The sequence below is a fragment of the Poecilia formosa genome, unplaced genomic scaffold, assembly GCF_000485575.1.
Source record: "Poecilia formosa unplaced genomic scaffold, Poecilia_formosa-5.1.2 Scaffold22, whole genome shotgun sequence".
Lineage (NCBI taxonomy): Eukaryota > Metazoa > Chordata > Actinopteri > Cyprinodontiformes > Poeciliidae > Poecilia > Poecilia formosa.
In genome coordinates, this window is record NW_006799961.1 from 854319 (window position 1) to 871997 (window position 17679).

The 17679-nt window shown below is 42.1% G+C and overlaps 2 protein-coding genes and 1 long non-coding RNA gene across 4 annotated transcripts; 1 reads left to right on the top strand and 2 right to left on the bottom strand.

The window, feature by feature from the left end:
* Window positions 1-725: 725 nt before the first annotated feature.
* Window positions 726-12870, top strand: si:ch211-217a12.1 (alanine aminotransferase 2-like). The gene is made up of 12 exons (XM_007547864.2): window positions 726-836; window positions 996-1199; window positions 5680-5769; window positions 5922-6030; window positions 6178-6311; window positions 7594-7837; window positions 8039-8118; window positions 8329-8465; window positions 9244-9418; window positions 11330-11485; window positions 11565-11677; window positions 12318-12870. The coding sequence occupies exons 2-12, from the start codon at window positions 1053-1055 to the stop codon at window positions 12406-12408; spliced, it is 1476 nt and encodes a 491-aa protein (XP_007547926.1). The 5' UTR covers window positions 726-836; window positions 996-1052; the 3' UTR covers window positions 12409-12870.
* On the bottom strand, window positions 3161-11323 carry LOC107835781 (uncharacterized). The gene is made up of 2 exons (XR_001661602.1): window positions 10125-11323; window positions 3161-5631 (listed from the first exon to the last, which is right to left on the bottom strand). It is a non-coding gene; the product is annotated as an uncharacterized LOC107835781 (long non-coding RNA).
* An 88-nt stretch (window positions 12871-12958) lies between the features above and the next one.
* On the bottom strand, window positions 12959-17279 carry pdia4 (protein disulfide isomerase family A, member 4). 2 transcript variants are annotated; one of them, XM_007547867.2, is made up of 10 exons: window positions 16984-17279; window positions 16479-16656; window positions 15909-16114; window positions 15695-15833; window positions 15388-15593; window positions 15127-15285; window positions 14847-14998; window positions 14525-14681; window positions 13725-13958; window positions 12959-13628 (listed from the first exon to the last, which is right to left on the bottom strand). In XM_007547867.2, exons 1-10 carry the CDS (start codon window positions 17057-17059, stop codon window positions 13216-13218), a joined length of 1920 nt encoding a protein of 639 aa, XP_007547929.1. In that variant the 5' UTR covers window positions 17060-17279; the 3' UTR covers window positions 12959-13215. The 2 variants fall into 2 exon arrangements, with proteins under 2 accessions (XP_007547929.1, XP_007547928.1); XM_007547866.2 differs by having other exon boundaries at window positions 16479-16662; window positions 16984-17278.
* Between the last annotated feature and the right edge of the window lie 400 nt (window positions 17280-17679).

The window sequence follows — 17679 nt, forward strand, 5'->3', positions numbered from 1 at the left end:
AGTGATACCGGGCCATGGCCACCCTTTCAAATCTTTATGGGCGCACCCCTGCTACATCACAGTAATAGAAAACCGAGAGTAAAATGCTATTATGAATCTTTTCCCCGTTTTCTCCCATATTGGTTTATAAAAAGGGCATTTGGGGGTTTAAAGCAAAGTTTTTCATCATCCTTCCCTAAAGAGCTTTAGTCTGAGACTTTTCACTGAATTGTTGACAACAGAAAGGATTTATCATTCATAATTAATGGTTCCACTTAACAGCTAAGAGCGAAAGCAATTGCCATGCAAATGTATTTAAATGAAGCAAATGGACAGGATAAGTTGCTCCACCTTTCATAAAAATACGCAGGTGTCTTTAAGTATATCGCTGATGTCACCCCTGTCTTCACGATGCCAAATTTTCTTGGTTACCGAACAACGCAGCAAAGCAAAGCGTTCGCCCTGCATGTGAAAATGATGTTTTTCTGTAGGATATTTCATGCCGCATTCAATGAGCTGGGACGGCATGGAGAGGATAAAACGGAAAGTCTTCGTCCTTGTTCGGGTGACCCGAAACAACTTATATTGTAAGCACCGGTGTTTGTCAGCGGGTGTGGATATAGAACTTGCTTCTTTTCCCTTGATTTTGTCGATGTTACGTCCGTAAAGATAGATTTTCCTAAAGCCCTTGAACGTACCATTTGGCAGGCTCCGTTCAGAAACCGAAGGGAGGAAAGTCCAGCCAACCCGTGGACGGAGGCGTGGCGGCCCGGTTGGGAATATGAGCACCGGGAAGCTCCGAACTCTCTCCAAGACCCCGAGCTGACTTGAACTTTGTTTTCCCCGCAGAGCAGCTGGTAACCAACGATAATTTTTTTTTATCTCCTCTTCTGCCGCGACCAACTTCTGTTTATTATCGATAACTTTCATTTCTTCTTCTTCTTCTCCTTCTTCTCCTTCTTCTTCTCTTCTTCTTCTCTAACTCTAAAAATAAATAAATATATATATTTTTTTAGAAAAGCCTTACAGTTTGAGGCGCTGACAGAAAGCGGGGTGAGCACAAAGCAGCCAGGATGTCCCAGGAGGCAGTGAACGGGGTGCCGTGTCGGGGGAAGGTGCTGACCGTGGAGAACATGAACCCCAACGTGAAGCGGGTGGAGTACGCGGTCCGCGGCCCCATCGTCCAGCGGGCGGTGCAGATAGAGAAGGAGCTCCGAGAGGTAAACTGAAAACAGAGCCGAACTGTCCGTCAGAAACAAATGAACCGGCGCTATAAAAGTTGGTTTTATTTGCATCATGCAGAGTGTGAGTGTTTATGTGCTCCGGCTTTTCTACGACTGCCTCTTGCGCGCCTCTTACACACCTGTTGGGAATTCCCCTTTACATTTGAAGATATTATCCAGCAGTGGTTTTCATCAACCAACTACTCACTAACAGTAATATAATATGCACTTTCAGTGCAGTGTTTTACAGAAATAATTGTATATTTCTTTTCTTCGGCTGCGCAGACGAAGAAAAACGAAAGAGTAACGGAAAACACCGCAGCAGTGAAGAGACTGAGTGATTCGATATACATTCTGATGTATTAGAGGTCTGTTTTTTGAGTTGGCATAAGGCTTATGCTTACTAATTGATCCAGTTTACAGCACTGGTGAGCCGTAATATGTTTTTTTTTAATCTAGAGTAATGGTCCTACATGCAGCTGGAAATCACCTTACTTCAGTTTTTTTAAATAAATTATCTCTCTCTCTCTTTTGGACCAAGCAATGCTTTTTTTCCCTCCCTTATTTCTTCCCTCTGGGTTTGATTGGAATGATGGTGGTTCTGTGGGCTGTAAGTACGGAAGGCAAAAAGTGCCACCTATCCAAGAAATTGTTATATAATTTTATAATTATACATATATATAGTAATATAATTGTAAAATTCTATAATTATTTTTTACAAGACTTAAAAAATTAAATAAATAATATCCCAACATAATTGTTCAATTTGAAGTCAAGTTTTATATTCAAAGTGTAGTTTTCCAAATGTAAAAAAGAAAAAAAATATATATATAATTGTTTCTCTAACAGTAACTATCACTATAGACCAATCATCTTGACTAGAGCAGCATCATAAAGCTGGCAGATAAAGACCTGTTATGTGTTAAAATAAAACATATTAATAACACATTTAAATAATAAAATGTTATATTTTATTTATGAATGTATATTTTTTTATCCCTTTTCACTAAGTAGTAACACATTTCTTTGTAGTGTTCTGTTTCATTTATTTACAAAATCGTGGCACTTCACACCCTCCATAGTATGCCGGTGTGTGCATGGTGTTGTTGTTTTGGTGAAAGTAAAAATGACACATATAATCTGCATGAAACATATCAACTTGTTATTTTTGTTTGTTTGGTTGTTTTTTTTTTTCAACTTGCCTCCTTTTACTGCAGTTCCACAGAAGACAAGTAAACACACCCAAAAGAGGAATTTAAAGTAAAACTGCAACAAAAATAGAGAAAAACTTTAAAACATTCAAACAGATATAGTTGGCTTATGTGATGTCATCAGAGGCATGTCTGTGTGAAAACTTGCTTCATGTAGGTCTTCATCTTTATTTGCACCAAAAAAAGCATAACAAATAGAATAAAAACATGATCATGACATCTTGAGGCAAAGTATATCTCAGTTGATCGATTTTACAGACGTTTGGCTTGTAGCTTTAAAATAAACAGCTTTTGAAAACAGTGACAAGCTTAACAAAACATAGTGTCTTCTGTTCCATATCTGATTAAAAAGTGAAGACTCATTCGTTTTTTAGACAGTTTAGTTTTTGCTGACTTCCTCTGCGATTAGCAACAGGACTGGGATAGCAGGTCGTTGTTTTTCAAGTCCCAGCCTGTGGTCTTTTGCTTGTATTACATTCCAACAGGGGCGTTATTGATCTACTGGAGGCAAGGTAGGCAGGTTAGATGTGATGGGTTTTTTTTACACACCGTCTCTCTCTCTCTTCCTCTCTTTCTCCCTCTCTCTCTCTCTCCCTCTTTTTCTCTTTTTTGAGACATGATCAGCTGCAGTGGATAGTGCATTTAGCTCTCCTTTTGTCTGACTTGCCTGCAGGATTCTGAGGACGTGTGCATTGAGTAGCTTTGTTACATAAGATGAGCATTCTCTGTCCTCTTTTGTGTCTCTGGGCTTACCCGCTCAGAAGAAAGAGCCTGCTGGGCCCCTCTGGGCTCCAGAGGCTCAAAACAAGCAGGTCTGATGAAAGTGTTGCGCTTCTCGGCTGTCCACTTGTTTTTCTGCGCTCATAACCGGGACGGATCATGTCCTTGTGCAGCTGACAAAATAATTATCTCAGAAGCAGAGTGGCTTGTGTAAGACATCTTAAAAACCAAATCTAAGGTGGTTTTTTTCTGTTTTTTTATTTCCAGAGGGGTCGGAGGGTTTGTATTGCAGCAGTTGTCGAGTCATCTGCGGGTTTGCTTCCTGTCAGATCTGCTACTGGAACACTTTTACTGGTGGCTCAGCAGATTTAATGCATTTGTGCTTTTGTGCACGTGTGCTGCTGATGACCCTTATGAATCCTTACGCAGACATCTGGCATGACACTGCCTGTTCTGGTGACAGCTAATTCAGGCTTGGATCTCAGCTTCTGGCAAGTCTGGTGTTTTCTGTCACAATGGCTGAGCATCATGCGAGCAGGAGCACAGGAAACATTAACTTTTCTGGTGAACGTAACGACTCCACGCACGTCTCTGTTTTCGTTTCTTTGAGTGACCTATACCTGATTCTGCTTCGTTTTATTACCATCTTAGTGAGTGCATGGTCCTTGGAGAATTGTCCTTGGAATGAACAGAATTTTCCAGTTTGCATAAGCAAGTCCAGTTTCACTCTGCGAACTAGTTTTATGTCATTCCTTGGAAAAGTATTCAGAGCCCTTGGGGTGTTGCACATGTCGCCACACCCGTTGCAAAGTTTTGGACTATTTGCAAAATGCAATTAAATTTAGCATTTTGGTGGCAACATCATGGTGTGTGGATGTTTTTTTTTTTTGTTTGTTTTTTTACAGGAGGTTTTGGGAGGAAACCTGTTCAAGGTTGAGATTTACCTCTCTGCGGGACAGGGATCATAAAAATGTAATTGTTCAGACCAAAGTGTAAAAGTTTAGACTGAAATTCTACTAAAGAGGCAAGGCTTGAAAACTGTTGTTAACAAATGCTCTTCATTCAATCTGACAGAGCTCTAGCTGTTTAGGAAACATAAATAAATGGACAGTAGACATTTCATCAGAATTTTTTTTTTTTTATTCACATGCACGACACACTTTTCATATATATATATATATTTGATTAAAAAATGTACACTTCAAGCAATTCTGAAGAAATCCAAATAAAGTACACTGAGGTTTATGGTTGTAAAAGGACAAAATGTAGGGAAAAAAAGGAAGGGGGTTGTGAATACTTCTGCAGGGAAGAAAAAGGTTTCTGTTTGTGAGCTCTACTCTGTCCTCTGGGTCACTTGGTCTGGCTGTGCTGGTCAGGCCTGTGTAATGAGTGCCTGGTGCTGACTGAGCAGGAGAGTGCAGGAAGTAACTGGCTCGGAGAACAACCGGACACTTTGTTGATCGAGACTAAAAAGCAAACGAGGTGCATCCAGCTACTTAGATCTGATTTAATGTGAAGCTAACCTTGCCATAATTAAAAACAAAAAGATAAAAGAAAAGATTATTTGGTGATTGCACCAAATGGATCATAGAATCCTTTCAAAAAGAACCAAACACATTTTTTTTAAAACTTTGGATAACCTGGACATGAACTGACAACATTGCATGTATGTCAAGTCCTACTTGTGTAAAAATCCATGATGATCAAAGTTCTTCTGACCGCCTGGCTTGACTTCGAGCATTTCTGATTGACGCTCTGACCTTTTTGGTCCGGTTGCCATAAAGCGTGCCGGTTGACGTCACCTGAGAAACGGCAGCAGCTGCAGCAGCGTGCCGGAACCAGCAAACAGACCCTGGGTTTGGGTGTGTCGTTTAAGTCGGAGAGATGAAGAGAGCCGGTTTTGCTGATGAATAGAAGATGACCAGAGGAAGCGAAGAAAAGACAGAAGTCTGTCTTGTGATTAGATTAAGCCGGCATGTCTTGGTGAACATGCAACCCACCACGAACAGTGGGTGGATTGTGTTTCTGGAAGACCCAGCAGTCGTTTAACACACAACCAGACTGTGAAGTATAAGAGCGGGATGTTCTAATGGGGGAGCGACGGGTCGATGCAGGGTGAAAATAAGTGGCGCCTTCTATTTTGACTTGCAGTGCAATGCTAAAGTACGTCCTAAACTTTTTCTGATTTGGTCACTTTACACTTTACACACTTCATTGTACATCATTAGCACATGGACATGCTTTGATCTAATCTGTCGTAACCTTGGCTCGTTTAGGGCTGAAGTCCTGTTGGAAGTCAGACGAACTGCTTTACAGCTTGTTAGCTTTGTGTTAGCATCTCACATGAAGCTTCAATAAAACGCAATAAGGTTTCTGTGGCAAAAGGAAGAAAAAGTTCTAATGGTGTCAAAACTTTTCCAAGCTGCTGAGTCATAACAAGTACAAATATGAATACGGTACAAGTTTCTACAGATTTGAATTTTGCATCAACAAAGGTCCTCCTCATTCATTTGACTCTTGCGCTTTCTGTTTTTTTTTTGTTGCAGGGAGTGAAGAAACCCTTCACAGAAGTCATCAAGGCAAACATAGGCGATGCCCAAGCCATGGGTCAGAGACCAATCACATTTTTCAGACAGGTTAGACTCACTGGCTGGATTCATCCCCTGACTGTTTGCTGTGTTTGCACTTTTGCTGATAACGCAGAGCGCTCATTGATGGACACAAAAAAAAACAATAAAATGTGTCACAAAGCTTGTGGCTAAACCACATATCCTCATCTCTCTCTCAGGTGTTGGCTCTTTGTTCTTACCCGGAACTTTTGGAGGACAACAAGTTTCCAGAGGACGCCAAGCAGAGAGCTCGGCGTATTCTCGACGCCTGCGGGGGTCATAGTATAGGTCAGAACAACTCCCTGCCCACCCCTTTGCTCCGTCCAATCAGTCACGTCTTGGAGCTGCTCTGTACCGTCACAGTCAGTCTCTGTGTGTTTAACAGTGTCGGCTTATCTGTGCAGACCTTTCAAAGTTCACTGTCGTGTCCTGCAGGGGCCTACAGCGCCAGCCAGGGAATCGAGTGCATTCGGCAGGATGTGGCACGTTACATCGAGAAGCGAGACGGCGGCATCTCCTCCAGCCCCGACAACATCTACCTCTCCACCGGGGCCAGCGATGCTATTGTGGTATCTGTCACAACCTCTGACACCTCCTCCTTCGCAGACTGGCGACATGCTGCAGAACCGACTTAATAGACGCATTGTTCCTTTAATCCTACAAAAGCGACACGCATTTCACAGACCTGGCCTACATTGAACGCCTGTCAATTATATACTTACTGAGCTGTACTTTGCACATCTCTGACTTTAATCCACACACAGACCTTTATCACCCTCACTTTTATGCAACCATTTCACACAGCTGAGTAACTTTAAGATATAATCTAGCGCAAAGAGATAACAACCGGCCCATGCAGTAATAAACACTGGCATATCTGGCACAGAGTGTACAGGCAGAGGTGTCAAGTTTTAAATGATTTCCCTGACTCTCAAATACCCCTAGGATGGTATGCAGGGTGTCCACATGTCCTTAAAACGTCTTAAATTCATGTTTACATTGACCTTAATTATGTTAATCACTATTCAATCTAGTATATTCTACATAGTCTTTTCTCTCACAGGATTTTTCTTTCAGTCTTGTGCCTCATTGTGTCTGTTGATAACTAGCTAATAGGCCCTTGCTAGCTAGCTAACTTTCTGGTGACTATCATGGATAAGTGCAAATTTATTTGCAGTTGACTGGCTGGTGTTTGTTTATGGCACTGAGTCATATCTGTAGCTGACCCGTACGAGGCCAGGTGGATTTTGTGCAAAAAAACCCAAAAACTTTTAAGCTTGCCGCTATGGGGGCTGTACAGAGCCGTGCAGTGTGAAAAGCACAAAGTCACTGCCAAAAACTACAAACAGACCCCAGAGATGTCATAAAATATTATATTTTTGATTATAATGCAACAGGATTCCCCAACCATTTCTCTATATTTATAGTTTATTGGTCTTAAGTGTTTTTCAAAGTGGCATTAAACAGTCTTGAAAAGTCTTAAATTTGCCTTGCTAAAACCTGCAGATATTTTGGTATAGCCATACTGAAACTCCTCTCTACATTTTCATTAATGAGAATTTTTGGTGTGGGCCTTAAGGCTCACCACACAGGGCAGCACGAACAATGGGGGTGCCACTGGCAAAAACCTCGATAATATAAAACGCAGTTTGAAATGTATAAAGGCTTTATTGTATTTGTGAAATCTTTGGAAAATTGTTTTGGTTTTGAACAGCCGTAGATTGATAAGCATCTCAAACACAACATATATTTATTTACGAGTCAGCGTCTAGACTGACTCCAGGTTCCTTCATAAATGATCTGCTTATGGTATCCAAAATCAAGGCGGTAAAACACTTCTCCAAATCTCAGACCATTCTGAAGCTGCTGGTGTGCGGTGAGGGTCGAGACCGCACCGGGGTGATGATCTCCATCCCTCAGTACCCGCTGTACTCGGCCGCCCTGGCGGACCTGGCCGCCGTGCAGATCAACTACTACCTGGACGAGGACAACTGTTGGAGTCTGAACGTGGCAGAGCTCAAGAGAGCGCTAAATGAAGCCAAGCAGCACTGCAAGCCCCGCGTGCTCTGCATCATCAACCCCGGGAACCCCACAGGTACATGTACACAGAACCCTGCACATTCACTGGCAGAAAACTTTGATTTGTGTATCATTATTTTGTGAAGAAAAAAATGCATCTATAGCTTCTATAGGTTAAGATTATTTTCAATTTTTCTGGCAAGAAAAATATTCGAGATATCTTAATTCACTCTTCTACTCTTTTTACTCTAAACGTAATGTTTGTTTTTTATTGTAGGCCAAGTCCAGAGCAGACAGTGTATTGAGGATGTGATCCGATTCGCTAAAGAGGAGCATCTCTTCCTCATGGCCGATGAGGTAAAAAAAGGTTTAAATAATCTAAAAGCACAAAGTTTTAAATGATCTCGACTGTTAGGTGGAAAATCAAAGAGATCAGCATCGACTTGGAGGAAAGAAATGTATTTTCTGCCTGTGCATGGGCTCCATTCCCGCATCTGTATGAATGTATTTCCGCTTCATTTAATTCCTGTGTAAACAGTTTGTTCTGAAACCATTTTCCTCTGGCAGGTCTACCAGGATAATGTTTACGCCGAGGGCTGCAAGTTTCACTCCTTCAAGAAGGTTCTGTTTGAGATGGGACCAGAGTATTCCAGCACCGTGGAGATGGCCTCCTTCCACTCCACCTCTAAGTGCTACATGGGAGAGTAAGCGACTACATTTATGGATTATTATACGTAGGAATTCTCTAGCTTTTCTTCCTTTACAGTCAGGGTCCGTACAGATGCTTGAAATCCTTGAAAACCTGGTGTTTTCAAGGTTTTGGAAGGTGATTCATTTCTGTATATAGTCCTTGAAAGTGTTTAATATTCAAGCTGCACAGTTTTGTAATAAAATGCAATCTAATGTTTTATTAAACGCCTAAATTTATTTGGTTATCAGCTGTTAGCTGCAGCTGAAACCAGAGATTTTCACACACCTAGCAAAAAGATACAGACACATTTTTTCCTCAGACTAAACGTTTCTTGTTTCAGGTTGTTTATATTTTCTAAATGCCAGAAAACTTAGCGAGAATTTTTTTTTATTTTACATTTGAATAGTTACTATTCGTATTGCCTCAGTGACGTATTGATCTGTGTAATTGAAATAAAGGTTGACTTATATTTTATATGTTAAACCTTATTAAAATTGGGTGATTTTTATTTTATTTTTTTAATTAAATTTGCATTTTCCTTCCAGACCAGTCTGGTGTATATTGTTTGTGTGACAGAGAGAGATATTTCAAAAGATAAAATCTTTTTTATATTTTAGTTTTCCTTGTCCCTGCTGTAGAGTACTATCTCCAATATTGCTGTGGTTGGTGCATCCTCTGTTGTCCATTGTTGTTAAAAGTATTCCTCTACAGGTGGTGGAGTTATTTCTCCACGCAGACGTGTATCGTTTAGTCATCCTCGTGTTTGTCTTCTCTCTGTTTGCCTTCGTGAGGTGTGGGTTCCGTGGCGGCTACATGGAGGTGATCAACATGGACCCGGAGGTGAAGGCTCAGCTCACCAAGCTGGTGTCGGTCCGTCTGTGCCCCCCTGTCCCTGGACAGGCCCTCCTGGACCTGGTGGTGAACCCCCCGCAGCCCGATGAACCGTCCTACACTTCGTTTATGAAGGTGACCAAAAAAAACAACAAAAAAAAAACCCTCCCCTAGTCACACGGTGCACTTCCCGGATGCAGCAGCAAACATTTCAGCAAACACATTTCACTTATGTAAATACGCACAAGGACCGACGGGTATAATCTGCACACACAAAGCTTGCATTGAGTGAGCTGAAGCCTTCGCAAGGCAGTAATCGGCTTCTCTGTGCGAGAGTTTTGCTTCTTGCCGTTGGCTTCAAACAGCAGCCTGAGCTTTGCAATGTGGATTATATGCAGCACATTACATAATGTACAGTGTAGCAATGATGTTAACCTGTTTCTGCTGAACTCACACAGGCGGAGGGGTTGTTCGCAGTGAGAGGAAGTCATTCATTATGTGGTCATTACTGAGTTCCCTGGTAACGTGACTCTCAGACTGCAGGGATTTTTTTATGCTAGCATTGAAATCCTGCATATTTCAGCAATTTTCCATGTGGGAAACAGTATATTTATGACTGCATTTAAAAGCCTCTATACTTCTCTGCTTCCTCTTACAGTAAAGCAAAAAAAAAAAAAAAGAATAAAACACATTTTGCACATTTCAGCTGGGCTTGTGAGCTGTTGTCGACGCATTGGGGACAGTTGTGCGATATTCTCTGTAGACGCACGACTGCTGCAGGAAGAGTTACAGTTAAACCAAGCGTAGTTTTTATTGTGACGACTGAAAGAGCTGTTCATACTTTGACGGAGAGAAATGTTTGAACTTTGTTGCTCTTTGATATTGAGAATCATTGACTCAGAATGTGTTTTGGTGCCAGATTGAACTTTTATTGCTCGTCAGTGGCTGGATTATATAGGTCATCTTTGAACTTTACAATGTGACCAGGTGATGTGTAGAAGCAGAACCAAAGAATTGTAAGGATTTGAGTCACTGACATGAAATAAATGGTGATATCCAAGTGGTTTGACTGTAGGATTATGTAACCTGCTCAAACTGCTGAACTCAGTTCATTTAGATTTTTATAGAAATAGATCAGTTACAGATTTGACTACTTTAACCTCGGATTACTTCAACTTAAGGTAAACAGAACAAGTAAAGGGTTTGCCAATTGCTAACAAAAGGTTACAGTGTAGGTGTAAAATGAAAATATATTTCACTTTAAGTTATAAAACTTAAGGGCCAACAATTACCAGTGTTCACTCAGTGGGGGAATGATGCCACCAAGTGACCCGATTAAAGTATCATGGCCAGACAGTCAGTCAGCTATTTTCTGTTAAAAAGAAGAAGAAAAAAAACACTTTCTGTTTTTGTTCCTTGTTGAACTAACTTACATTTTTCACAGTGGCAGACATGTTTAAATATTTTCAGTACATTTTCTTAAGGCACATTACTCTGTCCACTGTATTTCTGGTGACCGTAGTGATAGACCGATACAAACAAAATGAGGTTGAATCTGGTTTTTAAAAATTTGGAAAAAATAAAAAAAATCCTATCCATTCTACCTGCACATATAGAGACTAAACCTTTGGCCAGTTTAACATCTCCAGCCTGTTCAGTTTTGACAGAGGGCATCTGCAAACTTCTCTTAAGTCTTGCCAGAAATTGTCAATTTGCAACATAGTGCATGAGTCTGAAATGGGAAGGATTGTTTTTATTTTCAGGGACCAAGCGGAGAAATTTAAAATGGGTTTTATTGTCCATGTTAGAATGGCTCAGTGGATTAATTAACATACATTGATAGCACAAAGCAAAGCGTTGTTTTGATGGAAAAACTCCAAGATCTGCTAACAAATGACTGATCCACAGAGTTTCAGCCTCGCTCTTTACAGGATCCATTACAGCCAGTAAGATGCCAGCTCAGAACAGTTATTGTGGCAAAAGATGGATTCAGTTTCGGGTCATCGGTTAACTCCTACTCATTCTTCTCGGTTGCTTCCCTTCCAGGAGCGGACAGCAGTGCTGGCCGCTCTGGCAGAGAAGGCCAGGCTGACAGAGGAGATCTTCAACACGGTACCAGGGATCACCTGCAATCCGGTGCAGGGCGCCATGTACACCTTCCCCCGCATCACTCTCCCACCGAAAGCCATCGACAAAGCCAAGGTCTGCTCTTACATTCCCCCGGTTGACTGGTGATTCAGCGCCAACACGTTAGCAGTCATGCACGTTTGCTTACCTGCAGGCGGAAGGCAAAGTCCCGGACATGTTTTACTGTATGAAGCTGCTGGAGGAAGAGGGAATCTGCTTGGTACCAGGAAGTGGCTTCGGTCAGAAAGATGGAACCTTCCACTTCAGGTTTGCATCGCTCGTCATGCTTATATTACAAAAGTATTCACACAGCTTGAACTTTTCCCCATTTTGTCTCATCACCACAAACTTCAGTGCATTTCATGGTTTTTTTTTTTTGTTTTTTTGTTTTACATCGTAGCTCAACATAAATTAGAGCATAATTTCAAAGTGGAAGAGAAATTTTGTTTATGAATAAATTTTGAAAAATGTGCTGTACATTTGCATTCAGGTCGTTGTTCAGCTGGAAAGCGAACCTCCATCATCATCACAATCCCTTTTATGGTTTCCCAACAGGTTTACTTATTCTATTAACATATTTCTTCTACCTCCAAGATAACATTAGAGTCGTTGGATTTTAGTTGGCGGCATCAGTAAAGGAGCTGAATACAAATGCATAAAACCTCAGATTATCATCTGTAAGGACTTTTAGAAAAACAGCATAATTGTGCTTCCACTTCATAAGGAGCGATTTTGAGTTGGTCTCTGAAGTTTTGTCTTTACATGACAAAACACTGACATCCTCCGAGCACTTTCAACAGCGCAGCCATAAAAGTTCATCAGTATTTCAGTTTGCCGACATGAGTCAAACACATTCCTTCAACATCTGTACGTACAATGTGTTTTTCTTCTTCTCTCCTCCATCCAGGATGACCATCTTGCCTCCTACCGAGAAGCTGAAGGTGGTGCTGCAGAAGATCCGCGACTTCCACTTGCGATTTACGAATGAGTTTTCCTAACGTTGCCTCCTCATCCTTTCCGCTGCTGTTCATGAACAAACGCATCAAGTGCCAGTATCTCAAGTGCCTTTGAGTGAATGAGGCAGCAGCTCTACAGTACCCGGCCAGAACCTCGAAAACCTTTGACGTTTTGTTAAACAGAGACATTCTTATGAACACCTTATGAAGATGTTTTAAGCATCTGTACATGAAGCACTTTTTAGCACCACACAGCCAAGATTATGATCCCGTTTGATCTTTGAGGCACAGTTACAGAAGCGTCTCCCTCCCCTCTTCTGGAAAATGTATTGATGCTTAATGATTATGTCTTAATTTAATATGTTAGGTGAATACAGGATTAATATGAAGCTCCGTAATCGAGCTCAAGGTACGGTCTGACAGTGTTTTTAAGCTAGTTTCAAGATGTAGCCATTTGTGATTATGTTTAAAACTGTGATTTTTAAAATGTGATTCTTTCCTGAGCTGTATGCACTTCCAGTCTCTTCATTTAAAATTTCTACCAAAAAAAAAAAGCCTCTTGTTTCGATTCAACACCACAAGGAGTCTCGTCTGAGTGTTGGCGCAGAAAGCCACCATCATTTTCAGCTTTATTTAAAAACCGTCAGTGCTTACATGCTTTCAGAAACAGAGGCTGAACATCTTGGAATAAACAGAAACTAAAAAAAAGGATGATTGAAACGCATCAAAGAAAGTCAGTAACACCGATTAGAAACTGCTGTGTTCCCTTTGGCCGCCCAGACTCCAGCAAACCCCCAACAGACCCCCCCACCGCCTTTTAGAGTTCTCAGCTCCTTCGTGGAAAGAGTCTCAAAGTTCGTCTCTCTTTAGGAGCTTTGTGGCGTGCTGCTCTACAAACTTACCGAGAGCCTCTACTGTTCTGTCTCCGCCTTCAAATTTAACCGGGCTCTGCTTGCTGCCGCTGGGGGCAAAGTATATCGTGGGGAAGCCTTCCACTTTGTAGATGTCGTTCGGCACGTCGTTGGCGGTGGCGTCCATTTTGGCGATCACCAGGTTCTTCTCGGATTTGTACTTTTTGCCGAGCGCCACGTAGTCGGGCTCCAGCTTCTTACAGTGGCCGCACCAGGGAGCGTAAAACTCGATGAGGACGTCCTTTTGGGTATCCATGACGATTTCGTCGAAGGTCTTTCCCACCACGACCTTAACTGGTCCCTTGTTGTTCTTTGGCACTGGTTGGGATTTGATGATGGGTTGCAGCTTTCCTGCAAGACAAAAGTCAAGATGTATTGAAAAATTTAGCAAGCTTACAAAACAAAAAACTTATTTTAGAAGTGATGAAATGTGGAACAAAGACCCACCTTTCTTAAAAGCAACAACAAATTCTCTCAGCACCTCCGAGTCAAACTCCTCCGGCTCCATGGCGAACTTCTTTCCTCCGTCTGCCAAAATCCCAACATTCACTTCCTCGCCGCTCTCGCTCAGGCCCAGGCTCTTCAGCTCCTCGGCGTAATCTTCCTCATCGGCGATGGCGAACGTGTACTCCGGAAAGTCTTTGGCGACATCCAGCACCTTGGACCTCCAGAACTGTGTGGCTGAAAGAGAAAAAGACGAGGTGAAAAAGCTTGGCAAAAATAAAAAATGTCACTACAACCACAACATTCACTAACTAAAATGTCACAAGTGTGGCATGCATTTATTCAGTTCTCTCTACTCTACTTTTTAACCAAGGGTTTTGTAATCTTTAGACTTTTTTGCCTTCAGTCCAGCAAAATAAGGCTCACTTGTAGCTGCAAATTGAAGAGCTGACGTTTTTTCTTTTTAAAGGTTTTTAAATAAACTTGTAAAAGAGGACAAATATCTTATTTTGTAGGGTGGCTATATTTGTGAAAATGTTGGCAAGTTGTACAAGTAATGACCTGTGGCAAAAGGTGCTCCAAAGTATTCACTCAAAAAACCTCAATACATTTTTTTTTTTTTTTGAAAAACAGGCATTTCCCTTGCATTTTACCACTACAAAATTTTTTTTTGATCTACCACATAAAATCTTTGAAACTAACTGAAGGTGTGGGTGCAGAATATCAAAATGTGATGTAAATGGGTTGTGAATACTTTTGCAAAACAAGTGCTTACTTAGCTGAGAATGTCATCTCCGACTCACCTATCCTGTAGTCGAAACTGAAGTCGACTCCGTAATAAACGACCACCAGGGGTCTCTTTGAGTAGCGCTTGGCATCGTTGCTGGGTTTTCTGTGTCCAACCAGGGGAATGGAATGTTTCTTGAAGAACTCCTGGACTTCAGACACAGACGTCGACTCCTGCACATTTCAGACACAGCGAGTTCAAGCCAGATAGTTTTTTCTTTTTGTAAGGATTGCTCGTCCTAGTGCCACAAAACTGAACTGCATCATTTCATATTCTAATTAAGTTTCACCTTCAAATTAAACTTGACATAGAAAGAGAACTGAAACAGACAACCTCACCTTGACTGTAAGCTTGTTAGAGGATGGCTCATACTTTGAGTTGAACTTTTCGGGCTGAATAATGACAATTTGACCAGCAGACGCTTTCAGCAATTTGGCCACTTCGGAGCTGAAGGAGTGACGGAAGGTGAAGTCCTCCCTCAGAGCGTTACCTGCCAGACAGGAAACGGACTGAATAGTAAGAAATATTGGAGCCAATAATGCCATTGGTGTCCTTGAGTAACATTTTGTGCAGCAACTGTCTACAAATTAGGCAAAGTAAAAAAAAAAAAACACTTACAGGCTTCAAAGTAGATCTCGTAGGCTGCATCCTGTTCGCTGGAGAAAATGCCAACAATGACTGCGTCGTCGCCATCTTTGATGAGCTCCTGCACTTGCTTTGCTGCCTGTATCTGCTTAGAAGGGGGTCCTGCCTGTTCACTCATGAAGTCGACAATGCCTGAAGGTAAAAAGTAAAGCATCGTCTTGTTACAGGAACAACGAAAACGCACAGCGTCGTGTTAATTCAGTGTAGTGATGGTTTGGTTGGTAAAACCCGTACCGTACTTCTCCCTGGGTCCATTGTACTCAAACGCTTTGCCCTTCCTGAAGATCTTCAGCGTTGGGTAACCGGTGACCCCAAAGCGCGAGGCGAGCTCCGTCTCCACGGTGGCGTCTACCTTGGCCAGAGGGATGGGAGGGGAACGCTGACTCAGCTCCTTCGCAGCCTTCTCGTACTCCGGAGCCAGACGCTTGCAGTGCCCACACCTGCGGAAGACAAACCGGTTTGTTTTATTTTAATCACTGAACCAAGAAAGGAAAGAGTCTAAATTGTAACCCTGCTACTCTGCATTTGACGAGCGACTCACCATGGAGCGTAGAACTCCACCAGGATGATGTCCGCGTTATCGACCGTTTCGTCAAAGTTGTCTTTGGTCAGGACCAGCGTGGCTTCGGGAGGCGGCTTCCAGCCCGGCTGAGACACCTCAATCACCCGCGCCACGATGGCTGCAGATACACAGTCAACCCAGTCATTGATGCTCTTTTAGAAAACGTACAATTCCCACCCTCCTGAATTCCCACCCTTCTCGTTCCTCTCTCCGTCGTAGTCGACGGGCTCTCCGTTTTTCAGGATCTTGATGGTGGGATATCCCGTCACGTCGAAGCGGCTCGCCACCGCGTCGGCTTTCGTGGCGTCCACTTTGACCACAGGAATCGGGGGGTCGTTCTCCTTCAGAGTCTGAGCGATCTTCTCATACTCTGGGGCGAACTGCTTACAGTGGCCACACCTGACAATATAAACAAGACAGGAACGCATAAAGAAAAATGACAGATTTTGTTGCAGTTTCTTGCAATACTTCTTACAGTTTCATCTTAAAATGTTGCAGCCCCTTCAACTTTCTTTTTTGGGCCATTGCAACCACAAACCACCTGTTTTATTGATATTTATTGTCATCAATCAACAAAAACTAGAGAGAAAAATAAAGCAGGAGGAAAATGATGCACTAGTTTTCACCTCCCAACAGGACAACTACAGTTAAAGCAAGCATGAAATAGCGTCAGAATGACCCCGTCAAAGTCCGGCACAATGGGCAACAATTTCACTATTGGTATGCAAAGTTGGAAGAGAGACGCTAAAATAAGCAAGCTTACCATGGTGCATAAAACTCGACCAGAACCGTGTCTTTTCCCTCGATAAAGGTGTCAAAGTTGCTGTTGGTGAGAACCAGGACTCCGTTCTCTTCTTTCACCTCCGTGTCATCCTCGTCGTTGTCATCCTCCTCTTCCTCATCATCACTGTCTTCATCAGCTGCCTCCGCTTTGTTTTCTTCTGCGTCTTAGCAGAAATGTTCCAAGATTCAGAAATCAAAGCAGATAAAAATAATAATAATAATATTTAGACATACTGGTAGTTTTGAAAACAGGGGGAGGGGAGGGACACTGAGAACATGTAATTGCATGCATGTAAATTCAGATTTTATAGAGTTCTGCAGCCCTGTTGGCAACCAGCCAATGCTAACTAGCAGGCTAATTATGTTCAGTTACTTAGCTAGCTAGGTTAAATGACAATACTGACCGGAAACAAGTGTTAGCTGGGCTAATGACGCGCTTGTTTGGTCATTTCGGTTGAAACAATACCTCGACACGCCAGACTCACCTTCTTCACACCTGCAGACAGTCGCAAAGTGTGCAACGCCGAGAAGCACAATTAGCAGCAGAGCAACCTTCCTCATTGTCCCTGCGGTCCACCCGGGAGCTGTAGCCCTTTAATTAACTGAGCTAATACGGCTGATGAATGTCATCAAAAAGGTGCCTGTCGCACAGACCCGCTGCCCGGATCAATACTGATGGCTTAATGCTGTGCAAACCTCTGGTTTGTGGTTTCATACAAACTCTCACTTCTGAAAGCACCACCGCCTCCTCCTTCTGTAACTTGTCTGACTTGCCACGCTCTGATTGGCTCTGACCCACCTGGCGTCCTCCAATCACGAAACGCCACTGAATTTCTCACTTTGAAACGTTGAAGGTTGCCATTGGATACTGGTGTTGATCTTTTTCTTCATCTTGAGTTCAAGGCACCGCTATTATTTTATTCTTGGCATACAAGGAGCTAATTAGTCAACAACTTGTAATTATTTTTGAAGTTATATCTACAAAATCTAAAAATTATGCATGAAAACCAAATAACACCCAATACAGGACTAGTGATATGTCACTTTTCAGTTATAATGTATGCTGATTTTCATCTGATAAGTTATTGAGAACCAAACATGTTCTGAAATATTTTCTATTTCTAGATTTAAACACACAACTTGAACACATTTACTTAATATCCAGGTTAAATTGATAACAG